Source organism: Podarcis cretensis (assembly GCF_951804945.1).
Source record: "Podarcis cretensis genome assembly, chromosome: 2".
NCBI classification, from domain to species: Eukaryota; Metazoa; Chordata; class Lepidosauria; order Squamata; family Lacertidae; genus Podarcis; species Podarcis cretensis.
The window spans coordinates 70135606-70159809 of record NC_137171.1 but is presented as its reverse complement, the minus strand read 5'-3'; the positions used below and the strand labels follow the sequence as shown (position 1 = coordinate 70159809).

General features: G+C 45.7%; 1 protein-coding gene across 6 annotated transcripts; it reads left to right on the top strand.

The window, feature by feature from the left end:
- Positions 1-1518: 1518 nt before the first annotated feature.
- On the top strand, positions 1519-20484 carry SLC34A1 (solute carrier family 34 member 1). Of its 6 annotated transcripts, XM_079968078.1 has the most exons (14): positions 1549-1613; positions 1797-1906; positions 2109-2225; positions 2889-3083; positions 10673-10801; positions 13568-13711; positions 14111-14222; positions 14697-14892; positions 15564-15659; positions 16781-16883; positions 17038-17205; positions 17392-17508; positions 17952-18076; positions 19044-20484. In XM_079968078.1, the coding sequence occupies exons 3-14, from the start codon at positions 2120-2122 to the stop codon at positions 19581-19583; spliced, it is 2031 nt and encodes a 676-aa protein (XP_079824204.1). In that variant the 5' UTR covers positions 1549-1613; positions 1797-1906; positions 2109-2119; the 3' UTR covers positions 19584-20484. The 6 variants fall into 6 exon arrangements, with proteins under 6 accessions (XP_079824203.1, XP_079824204.1, XP_079824208.1 ...); XM_079968077.1 differs by lacking the exon at positions 1797-1906 and having other exon boundaries at positions 1519-1613; XM_079968080.1 differs by lacking the exons at positions 1549-1613; positions 1797-1906; positions 2109-2225; positions 2889-3083 and adding exons at positions 7561-7800; positions 7832-8171.
- Positions 20485-24204: the final 3720 nt, after the last annotated feature.

Sequence of the window (24204 nt, the reverse complement as noted above, 5' to 3'; positions counted from 1 at the left end):
GCTGGGTTGGGCTAGAGAGTATTTCAGTGGGTGAGGTAACTGTGGCATAACCAGCCATATAGAACCAACATGCTTAAATCTAATTGATGCATGAATGGGTTAACACCATAGAGTAAGCTGTCCTGCCAGGCTTAGCTAAGTAACTCCCCCTCACCTTGGGAGGAAGGTTATCAATCCTATTGTTCACCTTCAGTCTACCTGAGAAGCTCAGCATGTAGAGAGGCTAAGCTTGTTCTTGCTTAGTTGCATGGCTCTCACAAGCCATTCTTAAGTTTCTATACCAATAATGTAGGAACTTTCACTACTTTGTAACTGCTAAGTTTTACTGCCTGTGCAACCTATTCTGAAGCACATGAATCTGACCTTTGGAGAGTTTGTAAGTCAACCCTTGTTTTAAACCTTTTTTAAGGCTTCTACATTAACCCTTGTTTTAATTTACCTCATGTGTGGTATTTTTCTATGCTGAGGGAGAGGGAAGCTCTGGAAGGAACTTTACCTTGATGCATATTTTGTGATTTTAAATCTCTGCTGGGGTTCACTCACCAATGAGTACTTACCCCAATCCTGGATCTTGGATCTCCAGGGAATTTTCCTTTCTATATCATTTTTCTTTTGAACCAACAGTAACTCGGATCACAGCACTGCAATGATGAAAAGTTCTGTAGTTCCCTATCACACCACTTAAAGACAAAGGAGCTTCATTCCAAAGTGGAATCCCAGCCATGATAAAAAATATAGGGGGGGGGGGGGAGTTCCATATTGGCTATGGTGAGAAATATGCTTGAATTGTATTTTCTTAGCCAACTCTCACTCTGTCTTAGCTGAACACATCCATTTTTCTCATGATTTATGTGGAATTAGTTAAATTTGGTTGTGAAATTTTTGATATGTTATTGTTTATGGCTACTTATAATTATGTAATTTTTTTGTATGTTGCAAGCCACCTTGACCATGGTTCTAACTTTGGAAAGGCGGCTTGCAAATGAATGGATGGATGATTTTTTCTGTAGATCTGGATGATGTTTTAGTAGATTCCACATCTGCTTGTTTTCTGCAGCTACGCCAGACACTCTGTATGCTAAATCAGCTGTTCCTATTTATGATTATATATGCCTGATGCTCCATTTTTTCATCTGAAATATAATTGAAATGCTGGTGTTGGTTTCTAGATCCCAACTGAATATGAAGCTACTAGTGCTACCTGCCCTGGGAACATTGTCCAATATAAAAGGATGATGTGATTTTTCTTGAGAAGCTGTGACTGAATGTCACTTTGAGATCCCAGCATGGGAGGCGTGCCATCATCATGTGTCCATAATGGGGCCAGGAGCAGGTTAGCATCTAGGGCAGCCCTAGAGTCTGCTTGTATCTTAAACACAGCACAAGTTGTCTTGTTCCACAACACAGGCTGATGCAGAAGTTAGCAATTAACTAAAGGAATTTCTGAGGAGGAGGGGAGTGCGGGATGGTTCTGAGGGGCAGCACAAGACTCTTTAGACTTTGCTCCTATCCCGTGTATAAAGGACACCTTGTGTTTCACCAGCCACTTTGCCTTCGAGAGAAGCGTGGATGTAGGGAGTGACCTTGAGCCCTGGGTGGCCTACCTGAAGCAGGTAAGGGAACAAGTAGGGACAAGAGTCTAGGGAAGCACTAAGGGACCAAGGCTGAGGCAACCTGGGACAACCAGCCAACCAAGAAGGGCACCTTCACCAGGCATGGATTTGGCAGCTGAATCCAAGCCACTCTAAAACAGGCTCTTGGCCCTCTGATACACTGAAACCCAGAATGTCTCATAGGATGACCAGCACAATGCCAGGCAGGACTTCACTAGTTATATCCATACCAGGCTGAACCCATCTGACCTTTTGGATAGTGTGGTTTCTCTCTCAAACTGCTGAAACCTCAGGTAGGGACTCTTTTCTGTTAGCCTTGAAAGTAATATGGAACTAGCCTGAAGCAAATGCTATGCAAATGATTGCAAGAGTATTCTGGGCCCCTGGGGGGGGGGACCTATTTGAACAAGAGCCATGCCTTCTTGCTGCATGTGGGTGAAGCAGCTGGCACTTACTTGCAAGCAAGACCCTTGTTTATGACCTATGTCTGTTCAGATTGGCAGGCAATGATGTTACCTTATGGAAGAGAGAGTCCAGTCCAATGCCGCCGACCTACAGGAGGAGGAAGGGTCTTGCGGGCACCACCGTATTCCTACTGCCCCAGCCCCCAAGGTACTTAGCACGGATGCCTACTCCTGCACCTGACTGTTCATCGTACAGCACACTTGATGAGCCTGACCTCTTATTCATCCTCTTATTCACTCTGCCTTCTTCTTGTCTTCCCTCTCTCTTCTGGAAGTACTGGGGGTTTGCTTGTTTTCTGTACAGTTAGCTCTCAAATAGAGCTGTGCCTAGTCTACTTATTGCTAAAACAAAAGGACTCCAGGCAGAAGCCACAGCAGGTGCAAGGACGACAGCAGCTCACCTGTGGGAAGGGATAAATATGGTACTTCCACAACCTTGTGTCCTCCAGATATTTGTTAGACTCCAACTCCCAACCACCCCGGTCAACATGGCCAGTGGTCAGGGGTAATGAGAGTTACAATCCTACAAAATCTGGAGGACACTAGGATAGTCTGTTACTTTGGGTATTACATTTTCCTGGGGAGGTACTGGGGCGCTTAAATATGGCACTGAAGATGGCCTTTTTGGGGGGAGAGATGCTGGCCTATCATGGGATGGTGCAGCAGGATTTCTTTCTGCTGGATCCTTTTTTGTTGATTAGTTCCAAGGATAGTCTCCAGAGATGCTACTAGTTTCTCTGTGAACTGCTTTACTCACAACAGGATATCCTGACTTGGGACACAAGTTAGTAATCCACATCTTTCTCCATAGCTCTACAGAGGATCCCTGACCCTAGAGCATATCTGTTCCCCACAGTCAGTACTGTGAGTCATCTGGACCATGAGTACCTTTGCCCAGGTTCTCCTGGGAAGTTGTCTGAAACCATGGAGAAGTATGAACTGGACACTCATTCCTCCAAGCCATGGAAGGGCCCCCACGCAGGCTTGGATGAAGGGCAGAAACCAGGTAAGAGAAATATGCACAGGGCCCTGCTAGACATAAGCAGCTGTACTGGAGCTCCCTCCATTATTCAGTCTGTTTATTTATTATGGTAAGTAGGGAACATGGGGCCCTCCAGATGTTGTAAAACTACAACTCCCTATATTTGCAAAAATAATTGTAAAATTCCCAAAACATCTCACATCACCCGTGATTGTTGGCCATCTTATTTATTTTTTATATTTTTAAAATTGAATTTAGATACAGTACAGCCATATACCTGGAGGTCTCAGGGTGGTTCATCTTGGCTGAGGCTGTTGGGATTCAGAGTACAACACCAGCTGGAGGGCCAAGGGTTCCCCACCCTTGTTTTAAATATGTATGCCCAATTTTAAAAACAACCTTTTTTCCAAAGCAGTTTACAAGGAGTAAAACTGATTAAATACAAAATGTATTCTGTATAACATTACATCCTGTTAACATTCAAACCAAAGAAGACAGCATAAAGGGGGTAGAAATTAAGAGGAAGCATGGCAGACCTCCCCAGGCAGTGTATTCCGCAACTACGATTCCACCATTACTAAGGCCCTGTGAGTATCTGCATATCTCATAACCTGGGTGAGTTCACATAGGCAGAGGCGGTCCAAAAGCTATCCCTGCCCTTTTATCTACCTGGAGGGCATGCTCCAGCAGAGCACATCTGAGAAATAGTACAAAAGAGGAGAGCTAGCCAAGTTGCCAAAGGGCACTGAGATACAAAGTCAGGATTGCGAAAGTCACAACTTCTCCATGTACAGTGGTACCTCGGGTTACAGACACTTCAGGTTACAGACTCTGCTAACCCAGAAATAGTACCTCGGGTTAAGAACTTTGCTTCAGGATGAGAACAGAAATCATGCAGCAGCGCAGCAGCAGTAGGAAGCCCCATTAGCTAAAGTGGTGCTTCAGGTTAAGAACAGTTTCAGGTTAAGAATGGACCTCCAGAACAAATTAAGTTCTTAACCCGTGGTACCACTGTATCTTTCCAAGAAGGTATCAACTAGATCAGGGGTAGCAAACATAGCACCCTCCAGATATTGTTGGACTCCAGCTCTCATCAGCCCCGGCCATCAGAGGTGATGGGAACTGAAGTCCAGCAACATCCAGAGGTCACCATGTTAACTTCTGAACTAGCTCAAGGGTAGCTATCAAATTCCATCATGGGGAACCTCTCTAAATCCAGTATGTGGTAGTGAAGGTGGGGTGGAGGGGAGAGGTTTGTTTTCCTAGGGAGAAATTAAGGGCCTCGTCAAACAATGTTCTGTTATTCAGCGAATGTATTCTGATTTATTGGGCGGGATCCAGATCTCTTCCTTCAAGCTAGTATTATTGCAGTGTGATATGACGTTATCCTGAGATTCAAGCAGAATTGTTTCACGTAGAGGGTCCCCTGTCCCCACAGCTACAGTCTCCGTACGCTAGGGTTGCCATATCTTGAAGAGCAAAAAAGAGCTGCTGCCAGCCCAAGCCGTGGAAAGAGGTGCACAGGGCTGCTGCTGCACCCACACACCTCTTTCTCTGGCTCAGGCTGGCAGCGGCCACAGATTGCAGAGCAGCCCAAGCCCAAGCTGCTGCCAGCCCAAGTGGAGGCAGGACCCCAGCTCTGAGCTTATCTTTGCTGCTATGCCCTTGCTCCACTGTGGCACTTTGACTTCCAGGCACAGTGCCTTCCTGGGCATGCACATGCCCCCCCCAACCCCCAAATACCCTCCCAAACCCAGACATTTCCTTTAAAATGTAAAAATCTGCCCAGATGGGCATGTTGCCCCCCGCCAAAAGAGGACATGTCCTGGTTTTCCTGGACAACCCTACGGTAGGCTAATGGCACTGCTGTATATAAAGTGTTTGTAGCTGTTGCACAAATAACATGGGTTCCTGTTGAATCATTGGCAACAGCTCTTTCCGCCCATGCCTCTGCCATTCCATAACCTTAAAAGTGCTTTAGATGCTGCGTCCTCCTCCACAATGCAAATCCAGCATGAGAGTACTTATGTAGAACACACATTATAGACAATCACCAGCATGGCTTCCCTACGGCAATGCCTTGCTTTTTTGTCATTGATTGAATTTTAATTATTCCTTTTGCTACAAATGTTCAAAATGTTCAAAGGCACTCTTTTTTGCTGCACGTATGCAGTGTAAGTGAACCCATCTTACAAGCACAGATAATTGCCCAGCTGCCTTTGCAAAGTCCATTGTTGCTAAACCCACAATGTTTAAGAAGTCTGTGAAAAGGGAATGAGGGCTGTTGCGTGCGTTCAAGTAAGGGCGCTGGCAAAACTGAATGTCCCTGCTTAAATGCTTGTGTGCAGGATCGAGGGGGGATGAGTTCCATGTGCTTTGATCCTGTGAGCTACTGCTGCAGCTCCCTTGCCCTGCTCAAGATACCAGAAATTGACCTCGGGGCAAGGGCAGTGACTGCTGCTCCCTAGGCTTCACTAGAAGTTCACAAAAAGTTTGACCTGTTGCAAACATTTGCTTTCAGGGTGAGCTGCAGGATGCTTGTGCATTCACAAAGGGAACTTTGTGAACCCCTCCCGATAAGCCACAGCCACATTCTTCCTTGCGTTTCCATGATCTTTCACTTAGTCTTCACTGCCTGGTCAGAAAATAGAAATATGGGAATCTTCCTTATACCAGATCAGACTGTTTCTCTGTTTAGCCTAGTATTCCAGGTATCTTCATCCAGGACCCACTTTTAACCCAAACAAGAATTTACATGGTGCTAGTGCTCCTGTTGTGACCCATGTTGTACTAGTGGGTCCTGACCACCACTTGAATTCCAGTGGACTCTACTCTTACCTGCGATAGCTTTCAAAGAGTCTCAGGCAGATGTTTCACACAGCACCTGCCTCACTTGAGGTCACCACCTTACTGATGCTAAGCAGATCTAGGTCTGGTTGGTACCTAGAGATGTGGCTGCTTGGGAGCCACCTTGGGTGGCCATGATGCCATGATGGAAGATAGGTGGGATATAAATGTTGGACATGAAGAAGACAACAATGAAGAAGACGATGCACCGTGTACAGCAGGGACGGATAAGTTGTGTTCTTTCCCATGCTTTGGACTACAACACCCATCATCCCTGACCACTGGCCATGCTGACTGATGAAAACTGGAGTCCTATAATACCTGCAGGTCTCTCCATCTCTGGCGTGCACTATTGCTGTTTTGCAGAAGATTACTGGTTTGGTTGCTTCCACACTAGCTTTTTCCAGCATTGCTGTCCAGTCACTCAGTTTTTATGAAGTATCCAGATGGTGAAATTGTCAGCTCATTGCATTCCAGTGTTTCTCACTTGATTTGTTTTTGCTGCTATTATTATTATTATTATTATTATTATTATTATTATTAAGCATCAGCCTGTCTAGAGCTTTTTAGGGATAAATTTAACTGAACACTTCCTGTTGACAGGCTCAGCATGAATTATTAATTCCAGGTGTACCCAGTAAAGCTCTCAGCAATGAATATCCTTTCCCCCCCCCTTGCTTATCTTAATTGCCCCAATACTACCCTACATTCCTGAGGTGGAGGGTAGAAAGAAGGCTTAAATTATTAATACCTTTTTCAATTTAAATTTTCTGTTGTGAAACAGTGCTATTTCTCTAAAGAAATAATGGAGAAATCAGTAATCAAAGCCTCCCTCACTAGTCCCCAGGTACAGAAACTGATATTGAGGCAATTAAGAGAAACTATTCAAGGGGCAATAAACAAAGTATTTGTTGCTAATCCACACCTCTAGCAATAAAACGGGCTGACTCTACACAAGCAGCAAACTTTTAATTAACAGTAGTGGCAATCTCTGCTGAACAGGAATTAGCTGTGAGTAAACATTATAAGAAGGTCTCTTGGCCATAAGATACGACACCAATGAGTAATATAGAGCTGTAATAAGTGCTTGTGCGCACCTCCCTTTTAATTTCCCTTGTAGTGAAGTGCAGAAAAGCAATGCCCCAACAGCACTCAAGAGCCCAAGTGTGGTAGCCACCATTATGCTTTGAGTTTCAAACAACAGGCAGAAAAAAAGAAGTATTGTTCACATCCTTTTTCAGTAAATGGGTTGCATCTTGGATTCTGTGTGTTCACCCTGACCACAGGCCCCTGTCCTTAACAGACAAAGCTTCAAAGAGGAGGCCCTCCCATTGATGTATAACCAGAACGGACTGCAGCCATCACCTCAGTGGTACCAGGGCAAGGTGCAATGGGAGGGAGGCGTGGCAAGTTGCTATGGAGACCGTGCCACGTCTTCCTGTCAGAGAGAGGGCCCGGGTGTCATGTGACATGGAAGCAGCACTCCTGCCATGTCTGCCAGGGGCCTTTCTGAGGAGAGGACGGGGAGGAGACCGCCAAGGAGCCCTCCCTGGTGGCTCCTGACATGGGAACTAACGTGCAGACCAGCAGCGCAGGAGGAGGGTGCTGTAAACAGGTTCTGTTCTGGAGCTGAGGCCTTGGGCCAGGGGGAGAGCCACATCCATGGGCAGACGCAGGGAACCTGTGGCCGTCCAGAGACAGTTGGACTACAGTTCCACCTATTCCCTGACTATGGGTCTTGTTGGCTGGGGCTGATGGGAGGTTCCCAATATCAGGAGGGCCTCCGGTTCCCCAGCCCTACCCTTGGGCAAGAGGGCAGTGACCACTTCTGGTGGGCTAGGCATACTATGCTACTTGGGCAAAATTGTTACCTGTAATAATAATTTTATTATTTGTAATCCACCCATCTGGCTGGGTTGCCCCAGCCACGCTGTACCAGGTTTTGCAGGATTAGGGTGACCATAAACCATAGCCCAAAGATACAACTGTGTTCACAGGGGCTTAATTTTCTTCGAGGAACAGCCTAAGGCTACCACCCCAAATAAGCCCCTTCCCCCAGAAAGTTGTGATACCAAGGGACCAGTGACTCACCCATCCTTGATTTCTGGCCCTTCTACCATCAGTTCCAGGACTGCAGGAGCAGAAATAATGATAAGCCCAGAGCTCATTTGGAAGCCTAAGGCCTCGCTTCCCTCAAGGCTTGGGTAGAGGAGGAGACAAAGACTAGTCACTAGCACATGCTCTGGATCATGGTGGTGGAAGAAGGTGGGGCAGCTGGGGTCTCAGTCTCTGCCTATGAATTGCTGGTGCAACAGCTTCTTGCCCAGCTTTGCTGACCCAGCCCTGCATTTGCTGTCCCTTCTAGCTTCTTCCCAGCTTTAGCCATCAAATATTTTAGAACATAAGTGGAGGAGTGCCATCCCCCCCCCATCCTCCCATTTTGTATCTAGCTCAGCCATCTTGTGCCTTGGTATACTGGTACTGGCTGAATACCTGGCATAAGCTTCATCCACAGCTGCTGGTGAAATTATCATTACTTACATGGCCAGTTTAAAGCATGATTCTAGGGCAGGGATGGAGAACTTGTGGTCCTCTAAGATGTTGTTGGATTTCAATTCCCACCAGTCCCAGTGTAGCACCCTGCTTGTGGCTGGCATTGTCAATAGTCAGGGATGATGGGAGCAATCTTTGAAGAGCCACAGGTTCCCCAACCCTGTTTCTAGGAACTAGTCCAGTTCCCTCCTTTCCCCCAATACTTCAGCTTCCCTTATAATAGCATGTCATTTATCTTGCTGTTGCAGTTTGCCTCGTAGCTCATTGCCTATTTAGCATTTAATCACTATATAATTAGAAATGTGGACACAACTTGATTTTTTGTCTTCTAGTATCAGGAGAAGTGAGACTGAGGTATGCTTGTGCAAGAACAAAAAATAGCACAAAATATCTGAGAAACTCCCTAGATACAAACAAAGCAGTGGGGGACATTTTCACAATCACATACTGTTCCTCCATGTACTGTATGTTAAGTCTTAAGCTTTTTTCCCCAGCCAGTATGACCAAACTGCCAACTGCCTATGTGTGTGAACTTTCATTTGAAATTATAAAATCTGTGGGTCGTTCCAACCTACTAGATAACACAGTGTGTGCAATGAGTCAATACTTTAATGTTGACTATTACTTCTTTTAAGACAGTGATGGGATTCTGTGGCCTTCTAAATGCTGTTGGACTCTCAACTCCCATCAGTCCCAAACAGCACGGCTAATAGTCACAGGGATTATGGGAGTTGTAGTCAAACAACATCTAGATAGCCACAACTTCTCCATCCCTGTTTCAAGAAAGCAATTTTAATTCGGAGCATGTCCCACTGAAGTCAGTGAGTCACTTCTGAGTAAACTGGCGTACAATAGGGTTGCATATTATAGGATGCAGCTGAGGAAATAAATAAGTTCAACTAGCTACCGTTATGTCTGTTATCTTAATCAAACTGATAAGGACTTTCACCATCACCCTTAACTCTGGCCTAACGAATATCCTAACATTCACCATTAAACTCAAAATAAACAGAAGATGTGAGCATTTGTAAAAGTCAAAACCAGGGTCAGAATGCCTGAAGGGTATTGTGTGCAAAGCCGTAGATACAACTTCATCATGAATCAGTAATGATTCCCTGCTTGTTAGACTTGATGTGAGACATCAAGGCTGTGTAACAGTGACGACGACACACAATCTGTTTCCAGCTGATAAATATTGAGAGAGAACATTTCCCACAGAGAAGTCTCCCTTGAGAGAAACAGCTGAGGCATAGGATTGTGCAAACTAGCTCAAACGTTTGCTGACCCCCATCTCTCTCACACTGCCCTTCGGTCAGAGTTAAGGTGCTCATGTTGTGTTAGGACGCACTTCCTTTGCATTGTTCTCAGTTGCCCATGCTGGCTGCGTGGGTGCCTGAAGGATTGCAGTTCCCACTTCTGTCCATTTCCCTGCTGCGAAGCACTCAGCATTTATAGAAAGATGATTGGCAGGTTCCTTACTGTTACTAAGCAACCCACACTGGAGTTGAAATGAAATGGGTTTGTTTTTAGAACTGGAATGCCAGTCTGACTAAATGATGCCTCTCCTCCACCTCCCACTTAGTGCAGATTGGGGCACAAGCTGACCTGGTGGTCATTTTGTGCTTTTGCTTTGTACCTTTCCTCGTTTTTTTTTTGTTTTTTTTTTTTGTTTTTTTTTGTATTCTGGTTGCAGGGACTGAAAAAAATCTCCCTGCAGAGATTCAGGGCTCATCCAGACTTCCTGTTGCACCATGTTTTCCAGGCTCAGGTCCGGAATTTAAATCTCCATGTCCACGTGTTTGGCTTTTCTTTCCCCCTCGACACTTTCCCTGGGAAAACTCACATTTTACCGGTGAATCGGAGCAATTGGCAATCCTCAGTGGAAGCTCAAGTCTCACCCACACTTCTGTTTATCTTGTGCCTAGAAAGCATGTGTCCGAGCGGGTTTCCTGTGCTCTTCTCCTTTCCAAGAAAAAACTCACTCTTTAGCAATATATCAGAACAAATGGCAATCCGGGGAATACCTGAATTGCCCTTTGCTCTGATGGAGTGTTAAAGAGTGGTTTCCCCCAGGCGAAAGGAGCTGGACAAGAGGAAGTATGGAGAAGCCCTAAGTGTGGGGAAACAAGGGAATAATTGGTGGGTGCAGCGGACTTGAGAGGCTTCAATTGACCAAGATAATCTCTAACCTAATGTCTATTGTTCCATTGCAGCGCTTGGAAGATGGGCAAGGACCAAATCCATCCTCATCTCCATTCTCAAGGTGCCTCTGATGTTTGGCTTTTTGTACCTGTTTGTGTGCTCCCTTGATCTGCTGAGCTCTGCTTTCCAGTTGGCAGGAGGTGAGGGTCACAATATATGCCTGTCTCCCCTTCCTCCCTTCCTTTCTCTGTAGGGTCCATGGGAATGAAGCTGCTTGATCCCCTTCCCTTTGGTCTTATTGCTTCCACTTCCTGCCTTTCTCTGGAACTGGAGTAGGTCCTGCTGAATCCAGGCTATTGCAAAAGAGCCTGAGGTCAACAGCATGGAGAGGGAGAACTGTTTTCTCATTGCTCCCATGGCTAAAGATTGCCAATTCTGGACCCCTTCATCCAGATGTGCTTTTCTTGATGGGGAGTGCAGAATCCTCAGAATCTCTTTCAAAAACAAGCCATTTTGCTTGGAACATTTATTTAGTTTTCTAGCGCAACTAGAAAATGACTCATCCAACTAGGAAGCATTTCTGGTTTGCTTTGTCTTGCTGCTTTACAAGCTGCATTTAAATTGTGGTAGGTACATCTGCTACATTTTGGAAGTGGCTCAAGGAAAATTCTGTCTTGCTTTGTAGGCCCTACTTGTCAATGTTAGTATTTCATGCCTCCAGTGCTGCAGATGTGATTGGTGTAATTCACATGCCTGTCTGGGAAGAGTGTGGGAACGGAAGACAGTCTTATTTCTTCTGCTATGTGTACTGTTACACTGTACTTTTGCTTTTGTTCTGTCTGTTCCCTCTGAGCTGGAAAGCATGCAATGATTCTTTTGTTGGTATGTAGTGTGTAAATAAATACATAGATTAGCTCTACAATGTCTCGTTCTTCTTGCTGTGTTACGCCAGAAGATTAGTGTGCATATATCAGTTGATGTATGTCGCTGAAGCGCACTGGAGAAGAAGGGGAATGCCTTTTCCAGAGCTGCGCATACTGTAGGAACGCTCAGAGTTTGGGGGCTGCAGAGGCACCCCAGGGTTTTTTTCCAACAGTCAACCCCACCTCTTAGTCCTGAAATGTATTATCATACCACTTTGTGTTCTCAGTTCAGCGTCTATCAGGGGCAGCGCACTATCTCATTATCCTTGTACTGCATTCTCTTCTTCTTTGGCGATCACTCGTAGCCAAGTAAGATTGTCTTCCATGAATATGCTCTTAACAGTGTGTCCATAGGTGACTGAGGAGGCTAATTCTGAATCTGCACATCCTTCCACAGTGGGGACATAGGTTTTCAGGCAGGAGTTGATCAAAGTGAGAGTTTGCCAAATGTGCCTTCCTCTTAGCTTGTTTCTCTATTTCAGCCTGAGTAAGTGCTTCTTCAAAGTCCATGACACCTTGGTAAAGGCTATTCTCCAATTGGAGCGCTCGCAGGCCAGTGTTTCCCAGTTGTCAGTGTTTATACTACATTTTTTAGATTTGCCTTGAGAGCGTCTTTAAACCTCTTGTGTTGTTCACCGGCATTACACTTTGCATTCCTAAGTTGGGAATACAGTAGCTGCTTTGGAGAACGATAATCAGGCAACCAAACAACGTGACCAGTCCAACGAATGTTGAAGAATCATTGCTTTGACACTGGTGATCTTTGCTTCTTCTGATACACTGACATTAATTCGCTTCTCTTTCCAAGTGATAGTAATTTTTTTTTGAGACACCTGAATCCCAAAATGGTTTTAGACCTTCTATATTGCATTATACCACATTTCATGGTTATGGAGTTAGTGATATTTCAAAATGTGCTCGCAGCAGAATGCTAGAGACTCAGATCCCCAAAAACATATTGCAAGAGGCCTCCAATGACCAAGCATGGCTTTTGTTCTCTGCACAGCTCCTGCTTGTGCCTCCCATATCTCTACTTCTTCCTGATTTTTGGGTCCTGTTATCCCTTGTTCTTGATCAATTTGCATTTCACAGGAGAGGCCCTCTGTCTCTTGAGAAGGGTTATCTTGCTTGGCCTTCTAATAAAGCCACTTAGGTTTCCTTCTATATCAGGGACCTGCTACCAAATACTACTGGATAGCATCATATTCTCCTTTCCACTACCTCATTTCACTGGCTGTCTATAGTTGGCTCCTTTGTGCTTGCCTTCTAATCTATGCTGTTGGCAGGGCTGGGCATGGGGGAGTAGAAATCTAGTTTTGAATCAGGTTACATTTGTATCCCATTCAGTTGCAGGGAGGGGGACCCATGTGGACTCATAGGGTGGAAGGCTGGGTGGCCAACGGTAGGTGGAGCCTAAGCCAACGACTGGTGGAGCAAATAATTCTATTTTTGCCTCCTCCTCCTCCTCCCTGCTGAATTATGCAAGGGCAACACTGGGACAAAGGAGGAGGCAGCTGACAGCCAAGGGTACCCCCTGGCTGGATGTAATCAAGAAGGCAGGCAGGCGGGGGCTGGCTGAGGGGCAGACTTAAGTTGGTGAGGCACTGCTTGCCTGGGTGGAGAATGGAGAAAGATGTGTGGAGCAGGCAGAAAGCTCTTACTTTTGCATGGCTGCTATGTAACCTACTGTACAAAGTCAAGAGTCACATCCACTGCTCTACCCACTTTGGCCTCTGGCCCCACCAACCTCTGGCCTCTGGAAGATCCCCCACAAGGGAATGTGGCCCTTGGTCTGCAAAAGGTTCCCATTCATGGTCAATCTAGAGAAGCATAAACAACCTTCCACTTACATGTTTCCTTCCTTAGTGAAAAGCAGCTAAAGTTGGGAGTGGAAGAATGCTGGGGAGGAGGAACTTGCTTAAGGATTTCAATTCCAGCCAGCTTGTTGCTGCTAGAAATCCCTTCCCCAATTTGTGAGCAAATGTGGAAACATTTGGGTCTTACCAAGTGCTCACACAGAGACTTCTGTCTTCTGCCCCATAGGTAAAGTAGTCGGGGACATTATCAATGACAACGCCATCCTCTCCAACCCAGTGGCAGGGCTTGTGGTGGGAATCCTGGTCACCGTCCTGGTTCAGAGCTCCAGCACCTCCAGCTCCATCATTGTCAGCATGGTCTCCTCGGGGCGTGAGTCATTCTGGCAAACATCAATGTAGAAGGGAGGGGATGTTTCTGGAGGTGTGGCTTCATGTGGGTGCAGGAGAAATTAGGTTGCATGCTCCCCGCTACTCCGTTCCCTCATTTGATTCTTGTATGTCTACTGGCATCACTGTAGCCATCAATTTGCCTTGGCAGCATTTTCATACTTTGCTGTTATCACAAGGTAACTTTGAATTTGGCTGGGAGTGGGAGACGGATGAAATCTGAATGGGATGTGTGCAGGGCTGAGGAGGAAGGGAGAAAAAGACAGCACATGTTGGGGCACCATAGAGAGGTTGCTTGAAACCTCACTCTGTTTCTAGTGCCCCAGATGGGGTACGGAGTCAGAGTACCCAGAAGGCACTGCCCTTGCCCTTTCCTTCCTAGTGCTGGAGGTACGTTCCGCCATCCCCATCATCATGGGTTCCAACATTGGCACTTCAGTCACCAACACCATTGTGGCACTGATGCAGTCCGGTGACAGAGATGAATTTAAGAGGTGAGTGTTGTGGTGGGCATGCGATGGGAGCAACCAGTGGGGCTGTTGAAAAGTGAGATTGGTGTGGGTTGCATCTATGGGGTATTTTAGAGAGAAAGCCAGTTGTCGTGCAGCTGACAGAGATGGGTGAAGACCAGGAATTAGGAGGGGATCAGAGGTGCTTGGAAACTTTACGGTGACTGAAGCTCCTGAGGCCCATAGGAACTGACAGGGGCAGTGAGGAACAAGACCATCTTAACAAGGGAGTAACCGTACCTTCGACTGACTGGGTAGGCCAAGTAGACAGACAAAGAGATGGAGTGGATGGATGGATTGGAGAGAGATCTGGCCATGCAGAGGGAAATTGTTTGGCAACACAATGGTAACATGAAGTATCTGATATTTGGACCATTGCCCAGTTGAGACCATCCCCATCATTCTCATCCCCGCACTGCTACAGTTCACATCAATGATGGCTTCTCTACTGCCTTTCAGAGCCTTTGCAGGGGCCACCTTACATGACTGCTTCAACTGGTTGTCAGTGCTGGTTTTGCTGCCTCTTGAAGTGGCCAGTGGCTATCTGCACTACCTCACCACGGTGACTGTGGCAACTCTCAACTTCCCCAGTGGACAGGACGCTCCAGAGCTTCTGAAAGTAATCACAAAGCCCTTCACTAGCCTTATTATCCAGGTGTGTGTTGTTGGCAAGTCGTGCATGGTCTCTTTGGGCTTTGTCACAAGAGAAATAGCCACCTCCCCATGCTTGGGACCCTGGCCATGTCCTTATCCTCCATTCTACCTTCCAGTTCTTTCTCTAGGTGTTGAGTGTCAGGAGCCTAGCCTTTGTCTACATCTAAGGACTGTGGATCCGTTGGTCTCTGTGAAGTTCATACATTCAATAAATTGTGGGGCTACTGAAAGATAATTATTTGGCTGCTGGTAAAGGGTCTATGTCCAAGATGCTGTAAAGCAAAGTAGGAAAAGGGATTTGGTAGCCAATAGTTGAGGGGGGAAATGGGGAGCCAAGCAAGTCCTGCTTTACTCACTTCAGGTCACAACTCATGCAATGGGAGAAATGTTATTCTCTTATGGTGCAAGATATTGTGATGGGGACAGCCTTGGCAGGGGAAAGCCCAGGCAGGTGTTGCAGTCAGTTCCCTAAGAACCCAGCTCAATTCCATAGCTTCAAGCTGATATAAAAATTGCTAGCCTGTTTGTCCAGGATTTCTAAAGAGAACATAAATTTCCAGACACTCTATGCCAGGGGTCTGCTTCTCCTTCTCTTCCTTTTACGGGAAACTTTGGGCTCTCTGTCTCCCATCCCTGACAGCATATCCATTATCTTTCCCCCTGTTCCCACAGCTGGATAAGTCAGTGATCACCGGCATTGCTACAGGTGACGAGAGTTTGCAAAACAAGAGTCTGATCAAGGTGTGGTGTAAAGCATCAGCTCCACAGGTGAGAGTTCAGGGTGTGTGTGGCCGGGGTGATGCGATGGGAGGGCTAGAAGCAGTAGGGGCTGAGTATCAGAATGTGCTGATGGTCCTGGCAGAAGACTTCAAGTCAGAGACTCAACATTTAACTACACAGTCCAGAAATTGATCAATGAGACACCTTTGGGCATTTTGGAGAACGGAGTGTGAACAATTTCCATTTCTGTGCAGGGTTGGAAAGCAAGGTTGCACAGATCCTAGGGCACAATTGTGCTTTTTGGAGACAACAAAGCAGGAATGTTGGGGTGTGAGAGATGACATTGACCCGTTTCGCAGATCCTATTAAACCACCGTTAAAATTAAGCCATGGTTTAATGTGCTGGTTCACAGTGCTGAAATCACAGGAGCTTCACTTCTCCCCTGCTCCTGCTGCTACTGTCCCCAGGAAACAAACCATGATTTGACTTGTCATGTTGTCTTAAGCCAGTGGTGTCCAAACTTTATTCAAAGAGGGCCAACCAAGTTGTTGAGCTTTTTTAAGATTGAAGTTGTAGAGGGTTTTTTAAGGATTTTACCCCAGGAAATAAAATAAAATGCCACAGGGGCTGGATTAAACCGACCAGCGGGCCAGATTAGGCTTCAACCCAAGGACTATGGTCACAGTGCTTAGCCAAAAAGACTGGACTTATGTGAGATGTTAACGCAAGCACACAGAATCATTATGGACAGGCATGGGAGACAATGCATTAAAATGAGCATTATGCGTTGCTATCCATTAAGAGCCATGAACAATTAAGTGCCATTTTAAGGATTAATTGATCACTGATGCAAGGCTGACAGCATTTAGAGGTTTTACTAGTGGGTTATCTAGAGACTCTTTGAAATAAGGCAAGTACTGTGGTGGAAACCTGACAAAAGAAGGATGATTGGTGTTGGAATTAGCATTTTAGTATTCTTTTGCCTGCTTGAAATAAGTCGGAATGCACAAAGGAAGTAATTTAGGATGGCTAACTGAAATGGCTAAACAGAGACACCAAATATTAACTATAGAACAACAAGGCCCTTTCTGTCTCAGCATGGGTGACTCTTTCCCAAGGTCCACAAAGCGCCTGCATGTGGCTGATGCCTCCCTCGCTTTTTCTACAGATTTCTTCCTTGAGCTCGAGAGGAAGCTTCCTGAACTGCAGCTCCCGTGCCCTATGCAGCTTGGACAGTGCTGGGAACCTCAGCAGGGCTGTGAAAGAGAAATGTAAGAACTGCCAACCCCAGGCAGCAGGACCCTGTTAGAAATGGCAGCTGTACCTGTGCCGTTCCTGTGAAGGCGGCAAGGGAGAATCATGACTTAGGGCAAGAGGAATTGGATTGTTCCTAATGCACTCTCTGCACCTTGCTCCTTCACCTAGGCCATCACCTATTTGTGGACACCACTCTGCCAGACTTGGCTGTGGGCCTCCTGCTGCTTGCTGCCTCACTGATTATGCTGTGCACCTGCCTGATCATGCTGGTCAAGATGCTCAACTCTGTGCTCAAAGGCCATGTGGCCAAAGCAATCCAGAAGGTCATCAACACAGGTAGGCTGGCTGAAACCAGGCCCAGAGAGAACTCCTGGCTCCCTCAGTGGATACCCAGCCGTGAGCCAAAGGGTGTGGATTCTAGTGGAGACTCTCTGGGTTCCAGGCCACCAGAAGTTCACTAACTGGGTTCTCATGGCTGAAGCAATCTGTGGATCTCAGTCTTTCCTCCTTGTTCCTGGGCAGATCTGCCATCCCCTTTTGGCTGGGTTGCTGGCTACTTCGCCATGCTTGTTGGTGCTGGAATGACCTTTATTGTACAGAGCAGCTCAGTCTTCACTTCAGCAATCACGCCACTTATCGGTAAGTCAGCACTTACTCTGGTTCCATGGGCAAGATAGAAGGGATGTGTGTGTTTACACAAAAGGAAACTAAAATGGCCAGACTGACAATAAAGCCTATAAGTCCCGTCTCTCCCACTCGGCCTCTTATGAGGAAGTGGGTCTTCGGATTCCTGAATATCACTAACGCAATATAAGCATTTAGAAAGACCAAGGTGTTGCTGTAGCTTCAGCTAAACAGTAAGTGATGGTGCTGTGAAGCATAGCTAGCTCTGGAATCCCTCAGGAAGAAGATGTCATGAGTAATAGCAGAATATGTCTCGAGGCGCTCTTGCAGTGGCATAAAGGCCAGGTCTTTAAAAAGGAATGTTCCCCATTGCCTGTTATTTTGAGTGACTGTTGAGGGGAAAGAAAGTGCTGTTTTCCTGATGGTTTTCTCTTTTTTCTTCTTCTTCTGTGGGACAGGCCTTGAGCTGATTAGCTTGGAACGTGCTTATCCACTCACCCTTGGTTCCAACATTGGAACAACCACCACAGCTATCCTAGCTGCCCTGGCAAGTCCAGGAGACAAGATGGCCAGTGCCTTCCAGGTGAGCAGATGCCCTCTCCCTACTTGGTTAGGGTGGAATTACTTTAGAAGAGCATACCTTCCAAGCCAAAGGGTGTGTGTGTGTGTTATGTATACATACACACACACATATGCATTATATACACAAATGCTGCCAAACAGAATCCACCTTGCACAGTTTGCGCATCCCAGGTCAAATATGGCTGATTTCAGCAATACCCATCTGGTCTTTTATGTATTTCTGTTTACTGCAAATGCAAATGCAATGAATCTCTGTTTGGGAAAAAGGCAGTATAGAGAAGCAAGCAAGCAAGCAAGCAAGCAAACAGTTTGTCATGACCGCATTGATCTTGGAAGGTCAAGGGTTATTATTTTGTATTACATTTACTGTATTTTTCGCTCTATAAGATGCACCAGACCACAAGACGCACCTAGTTTTTGGAGGAGGAAAACAAGAAAAAAAATATTCTGAATCTCAGAAGCCAGAACAGCAAGAGGGATCGCTGCGCAGTGAAAGCAGCAATCCCGCTTGCTGTTCTGGCTTCTGGGATAGCTGCGCAGCCTGCGTTCGCTCCATAAGACGCACAAACATTTCCCCTTACTTTTTAGGAGGGAAAAAGTGAGTCTTATAGAGCAAAAAATACTGTATATCCCACCTTTCTTCCAAGGAGCTCAGGGTGGCATATGTAGTTCTCCCCCACCCCATTTACCCTCACAACAACCCTGTGAGGTCAGTTAGACTGAGAGACTGTGGCCAACCCAAGGTCAGCCATTGACCTTCATGGTTGAATGTGAATTTCTACTCTTGTCTGTCAGATATCAATCCAGCACTCTGGCCGCTGCACCACACAGGCTCTTAAAACATGAAGTGGCCCATGGGGAAAGTGGGATTATCTTCTTTACATGCCCTACCTGTTTCAGCCTGGCATGCCATCATTTCTCAGTCTTGCTCCAGGATGGTTGCTATATTTCTGTTTTCCCTTCCTCAGATTGCTCTTTGCCATTTCTTCTTCAACATCTCTGGAATCTTACTGTGGTATCCCTTGCCTTGCACCCGTTTGCCCATTCAGATGGCCAGAGCGCTAGGTGAGCAGACGGCCAAATACCGCTGGTTTGCCATCTTCTACCTACTCACCTGCTTCCTGCTGTTGCCATTGCTGGTTTTTGGACTCTCCATGGCAGGATGGCAGGTCCTGGTGGGCGTGGCAGCCCCTTTCCTATGCCTCCTGGCTTGTGTGGCCTTTGTCAACGTCATGCAGTCACGAAGTCCCGGCCGACTGCCCCGGTGGCTCCAGAGCTGGGACTTCCTGCCGTACTGGATGCACTCCTTGCAACCCATGGATGAGCTGATCACTAGGGCCACACTGTGTTGCGCTGGTCGTCGCTCAAGCAGCCAAGAGGAACAGAGTGATTTATCTCCTCAGATTAAAGCCAGTCTCTCAATCACTTCCTTAAAGGAATTGTCACTACCACCAAGGCCCTCTCCCCGACTAAATTTACCAGCAGTGCAAAATGCTACCCACCTGTAACCTGTGTTGGAACATAGCCCCATTGCCGCCTGCAGATAGTGGTGCTCAGCAGAAAAGGAATGGTAGACCTGACCTCTGAAAACAAAGTGTACCTGCCACTGTGTAGGGAAGGGTGTGTGTGTGTGTGTGTTGAGCTGCAGTGCTGGTGGCTTCATGTGTGACTCTAGCTGTATGACTGCCATGTGTGTACCTGTCTTCCAGCCATTGTGGATTCTTCTGCCACTGTGTATGACCCGGTATTGAGTGTGTGTGTGTGTGTGTCTATAAATGTGCATTCAACTGTTGCTTTAAACATCAGTGTGTGTGGCTTGCATCTATGAGTGCAAAATTCAGCCTTTGCAACTGTGTTTGTGTCTCTCAAGGTGAGGGTGTTTTATGTGCAATGCATTAGATGCCCTGCCATGAGTTGGTTTGGGAAGTTGAGCAAGGTCTAAGCTTGGGATGTTCTGCATGGAGACAACAGGGAAGTTCTTCCTGTAGCAGCACTGGGGATTATCCTGTGAAGTATTTTTCAGGATGTGCCACACATTTGCAATATATTAAACATAATTACCCTCCTTTCCTGACAATATGGTGCCAATAGCCTCTTTGTGACCTCTTGTCTCTCTATGACGGGGGTTCTAGACACTGCTTTAGTAAATATCATCTTTAATTTTTAAAAATTGTTTAGAAGTTTTAAGAAAAGTATTGCCACCTCCCCATTCACATTGCTTTTATATCTGCAGATGAGTTCCGAACAATTTTCTAGGTGGACTATCAAGGTTCAGTAGGATGGGAATGGGATGAGATAAGTGGCTTGAAGGGGCTTCTTTCCATGTATCTTTTGTTGTACGACTTCTTGCTTTCAGTCAAAGTGCAAACCAGAGTTTCGTGGTTCAAATAAAAATCCAGATTGGGAAGAGCTTAATGTTTATTATTTACAAAATTTGGTGCACTATTATCTTTGTCACACACACACACACACCCCAACTCACCCAATGTACAGCAAAGTTGTATAATGCAGATCAACAGCTAGCAGTCAGCAAAAAGAAATTGCACATAAAACAGAAGCCATTTCTTACATATTTTTGAAAAAAAAAAACCAAGTCCTGTGTTGTTAAAGAGAATATGAACACTTAAGAAAGTGCTGCCTTGGATGAGGAACCTGGCATGTGATGTGGGCAAATTCTCTGTTTGAGGCTGTCATCAAAATGCTTCTTTTGAGTTCTGAAGCCTGACCCATACTGCCTTAGGAAAATGTACACACAAGGATAAATTAGGAATGCCTGTGGTTTTTTTTTATGCTTCTAATTGTTCTATATCTCACTAAATAAATTTCTTTTCATTGAAGTTTCAGAACTGATTGTGTGGTTGAGTGTCTTTTAGACTAATTTGAGTTGTTCCAGGCACCTGCATTTTTTCTTCTTTAGATGTTCCCATGCTCCTTTTTCACACGTACCATGTGCTCTCCTCAACAGAATCAGTCTAAGCCACCTACCCACTTCATCACATACCCTTATATCACCACCAAATAGCCAAGGTTCCTTCTCTTTTTGCGGTCTCCGGCACTGGCAGCACCTTTGAACTGCAGTCCTATGATTCAGAAATGCATTTTCCTGTTGTTCCATTTGATTGTTCAGGTAGGGTTTCCAAAGGTAAATGTCAAAAATAAAGGATGCTTTGGAGGTGTAGCTTTTGTGTTTGTTCTTTATGACAGCTATGACTATGAGTGCCATAGTAAAAGGAACATCTATTATAATCTTATGTGTCCCTACTCTCCCAACTGATGGGATGTTCCAAGGGTGTCATTACTCGATTTGGTTTCCTTTGGAGGAGAGAGAGCACTTTGGGGGCTGGTTCAGGCAGAATGAGAAAATATGTGAATGAGCCACAGTATGTCTCACACTTTTGTGCTCTCTATCTCCTCTCATTCCCATAAGGAGATAAGGAAAGTCTGCTTCCAGTTTAAAACTAACCACAGTTTCCTGTCTGAACTTGGGAAACTGTAGTTTGTTTAAACTATGGTCAGTGAGAACAAGCCAAGATCATAATGCAGTTTGTGACAAATCGTAAATTTGCTTTTTTAATTTGGAAGTCATTCGGTATTGCAGTTAGTTTTAGAAAGTGGAAACTTCTGATCTCTTCAGTCACAGAAAAGGAGGAAAGGAAAGAGGAAAGTCTGCAGAAGCTCGCCTCCACTTGTTCATGTCCAAACTAGGCCATGATGCCTTTATAATATTTGCTTTATTTATAAATATGCAAGCAGATAATAAGTGGAGGTAAAGTGGTGCACCGTCAAAAACTAAGCTATGGTTTGACTTAGTATTATGTCTGAACCCAGGCTTGTTGTTTGTCTCACTTCAGACAAATGATGAGCTGTAACCAAGGTTTGTTCTTGGCTTACCACTTGGTTGCTTGTTTGTTTGCTTGACTTAAATCCCTAAAACAACCTAGGGAAGTTTACATAAGGAAAATTTCCCATCCCCTTCTCACCCTTGTAACCGCTTTTGAAGGGCAAGGGTCCCTCCTTGGTCAGTATGGGCTAAGACCAGGGCTTTTTGCAGCTGGAACTTGCCAGAACTCAGTTCTGGCACCTCTCAGGTAGACACCATTGCCATTATAAGAGAACAAGGGAGGTGTTCATGGTGAGTTTAGGCACAGCTTTTTCTAGAAAAATAGTGCTGGCTAAGGCATAGTGGTGGTGGGAAACTTTGCTTCTTTGAATTCCCTTGTTTAATTTATCATAGGATTTGAGTCTGAGCAGTGCCTCCATTTCTCAGCAGTTTCACCTGCACCCCAGCCCATAATGTTCAAGAGGTTCCCAGATTCTCCAAGCAGTTTTTCAGGAAGATGCAGAAAGAGGGCATGAAAGTTTCCTTCCATGAGCTTCCTTACCATAGGATCCATGCCAGTATTATTAATTGCTTGTGGAGCAGTTCTGGGAAAATCAATATTTAATGCAGAGTATGAATAATTCCACGGGATCTTCTGTCTTGCAGATACTCCATGGAACAGTTGCTATAAATTGCTCAGACTCTTGGCAGACAGCTATTTAAAATGCTTACCTGTGTGTTTATGTGTGTCATATTTTAAGTTTTAACTTAAAAATCCCTTATTTGGGGCTGATCGTGCATAGTTTACAATGCCCCAGACTGCATCTTTTGGGAACCTGGAACAGACATGGCCACTGGATGGCAATGCTGAGCTGAACAGAGCTTGGAACGGAGTTTTAGCTCCTCACTGAGCAGGCAAAAAGACTTGGGATTCATGCTGTGACTCCCAGAAGAGCCCAGGTGGCCGTTTCAGGTCCCTGTCCTTTCTTTATAAAGATGGAAGAGCATTGGCTCAGAAGAACAATGGCGTTTCAGCAGAATTTAGGAGAGAAAGATTTCCATGTCTACTTAACTTCAGCTAGTGGCTGATCATCAGGAACCTCTGCACCTGGAGCCTTTTAACGAACCATTTCATAGGTAAACATAGGAGTATGTGGTAGACTAATTAAAATGGTGCATCTGAGCATGTTTGGAGTTCCTTTTTCTCATTACTGAGTAACCGCAGCCACAAATGGAGAGACACACTAACTGCAGGTTCAGGGTTGGTTTCCAGTGCTGGATATAAGGGTTAGTTTGCATTCTATGGTGGTTCTAAAAGAAAAGACAGTGGTGTGTGAAGAGCTATTGACTGGGAATTCTTCTTCATTAAATCTCTGTGTACAATAATATATTCACCGTGTACAATAACATATCCACACTATACATTTTAAAAAAATAAGCCATTCATACACCTGTGATGGAGACATTATAAATAGTAAATTATTTTACTTTATCCTTTCTTACATTTGCTTAGGCTTTATTATAATGTCATCTGCTCCATTCCCAGCTATCCCAAATCCTCTTTTTCACAATTCACCATTGTTACACAACCACTACTTTCTTTGTAATTTCCATATTTCTTTCCATTCTTGCCTGCTTGTCACCTGCTCCCATAACTTACAGTTCCCAAGCCTCTGCAAACCTGGTCTTTGTTATCTTGTTAAAAATAGACATCTCCAGCTATCACCCCTGACCACTGGCTAAGCTGGCTGGGACTGATGGGAGTTGGAACTACAACTCCCTTCTTCCCTGACCATTGCCCATGCTGGCTGGGGTTGGTTGGGGAGTTGTCGTTCAACAGCAGCCAGAAGCCACCAAGATTGGGAAGGCTGTATTGGGACAGTAAAGAAGCAAGAGAAATGTCATCTGCCCTGGCACAGGTGAGAGCTTTACTGGATGGTTGTCCACTATCACTGGTGGAACCTCTACAAGGAACTTCCCCTCTGGTGGCTCATGGAAAAAGCTGGGCCCCTCAGTCAGTAGACTCAGAGGTAAGTCGCACCAGATCAGCTGGATATATGCCTGAGTTTAAAAAGTTTAGGATCTGGGTTGTAGGCAGCTAGGCACAGCCCTTCCCCAGCCCTTTCCTCCTTGTGTGTGTACACGCCTGCCAGGTGCTCTGAGCCTGGGTGAGGGAGGCAAGCTCCCCCTCCTGGGCTCTTAGTGTTGGCAGCAAGCAGCCTCTCCCACCAGCTGGAGCTGGCTGGGCGCCTGTAGGCCAGCCAGCCAGCACTGCCTGCCCCTCCCTTCCCTCCTCCCAAGGGATCTGC

Bases quoted from the DNA above. Each gene is read 5' to 3' on its own strand.
- SLC34A1 (XM_079968077.1), top strand. From the start codon at position 2,120: ATGATGTTACCTTATGGAAGAGAGAGTCCAGTCCAATGCCGCCGACCT. The intron at 14,893-15,563 runs GTGTGTGTTGTT...CTGTTCCCACAG, and splicing joins TCACTAGCCTTATTATCCAG to CTGGATAAGTCAGTGATCAC. The intron at 17,206-17,391 runs GTAGGCTGGCTG...GTTCCTGGGCAG, and splicing joins CCAGAAGGTCATCAACACAG to ATCTGCCATCCCCTTTTGGC.